A 7,348-nucleotide genomic window follows, 5' to 3' on the forward strand; every position below is an offset into this window, starting at 1 on the left:
GCCATTGTAAGTTGAGGGATCACTGTATTTGTCCATTTTACCATTCCCCATTTTGTCTCTTCCTGGGCTCCCTCCTCCTGACCTCCTCGGGTTAACTTTTGGGGCCATCTTCTGTCGAATATTCCCACAAGTAAGATACCGTCACTTGATGACAGGTGACCTGAGGCAGGCCTCACCCCAAGTTATGAGCGCCCTTTCACTGGGTGCAGAGAGAACAAATGAAATCTCTAGGATGGATGTCAGAAGGGAGACTTTTATTCACTGCACCAGGGTTGGCCCAAGTATAAGAAGAAAAGTTCTGTCTTCACATTTTTCTGTCCCATTCTTATTCTGGACCTCCCAGTGGGAGCCCAAACACATCTGCTGCTCTATTCTACTCTTCCGTCTCACAGTCCTCTGGCGGTTCCTGGTGGCAGGGACACCTAATTAACTCACTCCCCTTTGCTCTCGCTCTACTTCCTATTTCCTCCAAAGATGGTCCCAGGTCCCAATCCTCTATTGAAAAGTGCACAATCAGGTTGAAAACCCCAAAATCTTCCCACTCTGGTCTAATTGGGTGACGTCCCAACAATGTACTCGGATAACCTGAGCTAATAACTTTAAAGCAATCTCCAACCCTTATCTGAAACTCCTAACATTAACCCACAGACACAATAGGGACATGACATGACATATATACAGATAACATACACTATACACACTAGGACAGGTCACAGAGATATCTTATTATCAGAGAAATCCTGTGCGCGTGCACGTACCTGAGACACGACTGGCGTCCTGCCAAATTCACTAATATCCTCACTCACAGACAGACTTTCTGCAGGAGTGATTATTAGTTTTCTCTGGAATTCAGTCCCTCAGAGACTCTGTCCTTATTTTTGGTATTCCATTCACACACATACAGTTATGACTGGGAGGGTCACGGAAGTGTCTTATAGACAGAGGAACTCTCATGTTATACTTTTCTGTATACACGCTTGTTCAAGACACGTCTTACTGCAGTGTCTGTTTGAACTACTGGCATCCAGCACCTACCCACTGTCAGGATCCGGGTACTGAGAGGATACTGGTGGTGGATCCTCTATGTCAGTGAGGTGATGACGTGGGCCGTATCAGGGGAACGGAGTCTAAGGGGTTACTGGTATTCACCAGAGCCCGCCGCAAAGCAGGATGGACTTGCTGCGGCAGGTAACCCCCAGGTCGTTCCACCCGATAGCGACTCAACCCCGACTGACGGCTGAGATAGGCGCGGTACAAGGGATTAGGCAAAAGCAAGGTCGGACGTAGCAGAAGGTCAGGGCAGGCAGCAAGGATCGTAGTCAGGGGCAACGGCAGGAGGTCTGGAACACTGGCTTGGGACATACAAGGAACGCTTTCACTGGCACAATGGCAACAAGATCCGGCAATACAGGGAAGGGGAAGTGAGGTAATATGGACCAGTGCACAGGTGAAATTACTAATTTGGGCCAGGCGCCAATCAGCAGCGCACTGGCCCTTAAAATCGCAGAGAGCCGGCGCGCGCGCGCCCTAGGGAGCGGGGCCGCGCGTCGGGACTGGACAGACGGAGGACAGGTCTGGTAAGCAGGCTGGGATGCGAACCGCGAGCGGGCGCGTCCCGCATCGCGGATCGCATCCCTGCTAGAGACACTATCGCAGTGCTCCCAGTCAGCGGGTCTGACCGGGGCGCTGCGAGCAGGTAAACGCTGCGAGCGCTCCGGGGGGGAGCGGGGACCCGGAGCGCTCGGCGTAACACCCACGTATACTCTGACTAACAGAAATATCTGTAGCAGCAGCTATTAGTGTCCTCTCCTATTCAATTGTGTCCCCTCTGTGATTGGTCTGACCCAATGCCTTGTCTTGCGACTGCCCCCTGGGACAGTACTCGGAGTCCCTGTTCCGGTGCCAACTGAAGTGGAAACTCTCCTTCAGAGACCTAGTGGATATATGTTCCTGTCCAAATTGATTATTAGTAAAGTTGATGCAGGCATCGGAGTGAATAACACACACTGACACGTTTGTTCAGGGTAAAGCAATTCTTCCTCTGTTTATTACAACATATTTCACAGGTTATATAGACTTTCAGAATCAACATAAATCACAACCCACATTATTGATTCTTATTAGTGGCGTGTATGTGTGTGTGGTTTTGTCATGCGCAAGTCGACTTGTTTGCTTCTAAGCGCTAAGCAATTATAACCTTGTATTTTCCCCCCAGATGTCATACTGATATTATTATTATCTCTCTGCAAATAGGTCAATCTTGACTGTCAGACTGCTTTGGGGGAGAGGCTGATTTAATCTTGTCTGGTCAGCTAATATGAGCAAAAAACTAAGCAGAAGTAAAATATGACATTTAACCAATTTTAATATATATGTTTATATATTAAATCCATTACAGGTGTGTTTCAATGGGTGGGGTGGCTGATGTGTGGGTGGGAGGAAAGTGACCTCATACTTACAAACCATGGAACTATGGGATGTGTAGTTTAGAGAACGAAATTCAACAGGACATACCCAGTTCTAACAGGTACGTACTACTAAAATTACCTTATGTGGATAACCCCTTTAAACAGATTTGTAAATTATTTTTATTTAAAAATATTTATCCTTCCAGTACTTATTAGCTTCTGTATACTAACGAGGAAGTTGAATAGTTCTCTTTTGTCTGACCATAGTGCTCTCTGTTGACACATCTGTCCATGTCAGGAATTGCCCAGAGTAGGAGTAAATCCCCATAGCAAACATATCCTGCTCTGGACAGTTCCTGACATGGACAAATGTGTCAGCAGAGAGCCCTATACTTAGGCAGAAAATAACAACACAACTTCCTGTGGAGAATACAGCAGCTGATAAGTACTGGAAGGATTAAGATTTTTATATAGAAGTAATTTACAAATCTGTATAACTTTTTGCCACCAGTTGATTTGAAAAAAAAACAAAAAAACAAAAACAAAAAACAAAACAAAACTGTTTTCCACCAGAGTACCCCTTTAAGTCGCCATATGACACTATTATATGTATCGACTCTGCAGTAGGTCGGAGGAGAAAAGGTATAATTGTGTCTTGCAAGTACATGAGGACAATGCCAACCCACTATTGTGCCACTGACTGACACTAGGGAATGCTTTGTTTTTGTTTTTTGTAGCTGAGGATAGATTGGTGAAAAGAGCAATTGAGGTAATTGATAAATTTGGGGAACTGAACGCCAAGTGGAGGGATTATTAATACAAGGTCCTGTGTCCTGTTTATAAGGCCTTGGGATTTACTTAACAGCAGATCTGAATAATTTATACCTGATGATGGACAAAATAGCAAGGAAAAATAGCGTGGCGTTGGCGTTGGATGCCCTCATGTTTGGCATCAAGAATCAGCATAGTGAGAATGATAATACTACCACGACTAATGGGTGTTTTGGTGAACAGCGCGATCTGGTTAGGAGGAAAGGTACTTTCTAAAATAAGAGGTATGTGTAATAATCTGATATAAAGGGGGTAAGCACCAAGCATTATGTTGGAAGTACGTGTGAAATCATACAAAAATGGAGTTCTGGAGCATGGGGTTGGCTTACAGATTATTAAGAACAAAAAAGCCTGCACCACCTGGCTGCATCTGAGCTTCTCAACTCTGCTGTTCAAGAACTCAGTTTGCTATAACACCAACTCCCCTCTGCTACTTAGTACTGCTTTGCTGTGCTACTACCACCTATGGAGTCAGCTCGTCTCTTCTGCTTGTATCTCCGGGTTTGGCACCAGGGCATTCTGGCTAGCCACCACCTGACTGAGCCACTCTAGCGGTAGGGACCCCCCTGCATTAGAAGTCCAGCTTCCACAAACCAAAGCAGGATAATTGGGGAAAATCAGGGAAATACTTAGATTTGGCTCCTAAGTTTGGCCCAAAGTCAAACCGGTAGCTGGCACGCCGGGTCCACTGGGCGTTACAGAATTATTCTTGGATCTTACCCTAGAACTCGACACCAGTAGATCCACTTTTCATCTGTATTGACACTAATTGTCTACTACGTGATGTTTTTATTTATTTTTAATTGTCCTGCTACATCTAGAGATGTAGCGAATTGTTCGCCGTCGAACAGTTCCCGTCAAACATGATTGCATTCACATCGCCGGGCGAACATATGTGAAGTTCGATTTGCCCCCTATACTTTAACATTGCGGTAAACTTTGACCCTGTGAGTCAGAGTCAGCAGACACATTACAGCCAATCAGCAGCAGTCCCTCCCTTCCAGACACTCCTACCTCCTGCACAGACGCCATTTTACCTTCATTCAGCATGCTGCATGCTTAGAAAGTGGAGGATCAGAGAAGCTGCTCCTGCTGTAATAGGGAAAGCGATAGCTAGGTTGCTGCTAGGTGGTGTATTCAGGGTCCAGTTTACTCCTAAAGCACTAGTGTAACATCTTCTTTAAGGACAGCACCCAAAAAAGCCCTTTTAAGGGCTCAAATATCAGTCCGTGTGTCTTGCAACAGCTGGAGGCACCCTGGTTGGGAGGGAACCGCTGGTTAAAAGGGGTACTCCAGTGTAAAACTTAATTTCCTTCAAGCAACTAACTACAGTATTAAAAGGGCTATAAGTTAAGTCCGTGTGTCTTGCAACTGCTGGAGGCACCCTGGTTGGGGACCTCTGCTTAAAAGGGGAACTCCGCTGGCAACCTTTTTTGCTCATTGTCACACTAGTGCAAATCACATTTGGTGTGACAGTTGTTCAAATAAAAAATGCCTTTTTTGGCTGTGAAATAAAACCAGTGCTGCCTAAAGGGGGGCTCTAACTATGTGCTGCCTACTATGGGGGAATCTATGTGCCTCCTAAAGGGGGGATCTAACTATGTGATGCCTAAAGGGGGGCTCTATGTGCTGCCTAAAGGGGGCTAAAGCACGCCACAGTCCAGGTATTAGTCCCCTTGAAACAACTTTTAAATCACTATTGTGGCCAGAAAGAGTCCCTGTGGGTTTTAAAATTCGCCTGCCCATTGAAGTCAATGGCGGTTCGCCCGGTTTGCCGGTTGCGAACATTTGCGGAAGTTCGCGTTCGCCGTTCGCGAACTGAAAATTTTATGTTCACGACATCACTAGCTACCTCCTTTTATGCTGAGCACTTGGAATGATGTTGAGGTGAGCAATATTAAAGGAGTTCTGTAGTGAAAAATAACTTATCCCCGGGGGGGGGGGGGGGGGCGCTGTGACCCTACGCAATCTCCTGTAGGGGGCCCCGGCAGTTTGTTGGAAAGGGGCATGCTGACCCCTGCACCAAGCACTGACCGACACACCCCCTCCATGTATCCCATTGAGATACATGGAGGGGGTATGTCAACCGCGGCTTCCTACAGGGTTCGGAACGGCCACTTCTGCCAGACCGCCGGGCCCCATTCAGGAGATCGCGCGCGCGCGGGGGGGGGGGGGGTCTACAGCGCTCAGACACTCCGCAATCTGAAACTTATGCCCTATCCTTTGGATAGGGGATATGTTTTTTTCCCCCGCACTACTCCTTTAATCCCATAATCCTCTCTTACCCACAACCTCATTTCTAAATAAAGCTGTTGCTGCATAGTAAGGCCAGAAAGGATTCTGTGAAAGAACTTGTAAAGTTTCTTAACTTGTTTTGCAATTCCAGAAAAATACAGCTTCTTGAACACAGCTTTGATAGTACAGCTTAGGGGTCAGGAGAATAAAGATTTGGTCACTTTCCCTTGAAATGAAGCTTTGCTGGGAAATCTTGAAATGCTTTTAGCACGTGTTATTGTCCCCTGCAGATATGTTTGTGGGGGATTTTGAGGTTTTCTAGCTCTGTAGTTCTCAAGTCCAAATTACCGAAACTACAGAATAGGGTAGGATCTTTACGGGTGGTAAACCATGGTGTAAGGTGCAATATATAGGTCTCCACTTGAATCAGTTTTTTGGCTGTAATCTGAGACACCAAAGGCACAATCCCCCTGACTTGGCACTGAGCCAACCGTAGGCCCAAAATAGATCCGTAAAATACAGAAAAGTCCTTGTACAACTTATCCTTTCTGGAAGATATTTTTTATCTTGAAATGTTTGGCCACTTATGTATGTTAGTATAACACCTTATAGTTTTTTTTTACTACTAATAAACTATGTAATTCTTTTCATTTCTGCTTAGGAACAAGAAGGGTGACATGAACAAGACTCAGGCCACAATATTTGTGTTTTCTGGACTGACCGATGATGCCATACTTGCCTTTTTTCTTTTTGATTTTTTTCTGATTGTTTATAGCATAACTGTGGTGGGTAACATTGGTATAATAGTCATTGTCCATATGACGCCAACCCTCCACACCCCCATGTATTACTTCCTCCGGTACCTCTCACTGGTGGACCTCTTCTACTCCTCGGTTGTGTCTCCTAAGATGATCTATGACCTGGTCTCGGTGAAGAAGGTCATCACATTTCACGCTTGTGCCCTCCAGTTCTTTGTCTTTTCTTCTCTTGCAGGGACAGAAGTTGTTCTCCTCTCGATTATGTCCTATGACCGTTATGCTGCCATCTGCCACCCTCTACATTACATGACCATCATGACCAAGAAGAAGTGCTCCCATTTGGTCGTCCTAGCGTTTTTTCTTGGCATCTGGCAGTCGGCTGCAATGACCAGCTGTGTATTCAGTCTCCAATATTGTGCCTCAAACCTAATCGACCACTTCTTCTGTGACATCTTCCCACTACTCCGAATGTCCTGCTCCGACACCTTCGTCTGTGACATGGTCACGGCTTTCATCATCGGATCTTATATCGTGGGTTCATTGACCACTATCTTGGTCTCCTACATCTTGATTATTTTTTCCATTTTAAAGATCAGGTCGGCTAAGGGCAGACAGAAAGCCTTCAGCACCTGCTTGTCACATCTTCTTTGTTCCTCCAGTTTCTATATACCTATATTTATTACTTATGTCTGTCCTCCCTCAGATGCCTTCAAGAAACAAGACAAGGTGGTTTCCATTTTTTACGCATTCATTACCCCAATGCTGAATCCTTTTATATATAGCCTGAGAAATAAAGAGATGAAGAAATCCATTGTGAGGGCCATAGACAGCTTCAGCCATGACAGAGGAAGACTGTTGGCTATGAGGACCTGAGCCGACCTCCATCTTACCTAAAGTAAATATATACATAGCTTTTAAGACAGTTTGAAGGTCACATTCCTCGGGTGTAGGGTATATAACAGAAGATCAGGGCTGTGCATATCCAGAGTCAAATCCTGCCCTATTCAACCCCCATGGCACATACGAGACCTTAACAAACACAAGAGGATTCCCATTGGATCAAGGAATTTATGAGGCATCTTTTTATGTATTCTAAAAGTTTTCACACCTTTTTAG

At 45.4% G+C, this 7,348-nt stretch overlaps 1 protein-coding gene across 1 annotated transcript; it reads left to right on the forward strand.

Moving 5' to 3' along the window:
- Positions 1–6,151: 6,151 nt before the first annotated feature.
- Positions 6,152–7,105, forward strand: LOC130366653 (olfactory receptor 1052-like). The gene has a single exon (XM_056568973.1). The coding sequence runs from the start codon at positions 6,152–6,154 to the stop codon at positions 7,103–7,105; it is 954 nt and encodes a 317-aa protein (XP_056424948.1).
- The last annotated feature ends 243 nt before the right edge of the window (positions 7,106–7,348 follow it).

This window comes from Hyla sarda, chromosome 4, assembly GCF_029499605.1.
Source record: "Hyla sarda isolate aHylSar1 chromosome 4, aHylSar1.hap1, whole genome shotgun sequence".
Classification (NCBI taxonomy): Eukaryota; Metazoa; Chordata; class Amphibia; order Anura; family Hylidae; genus Hyla; species Hyla sarda.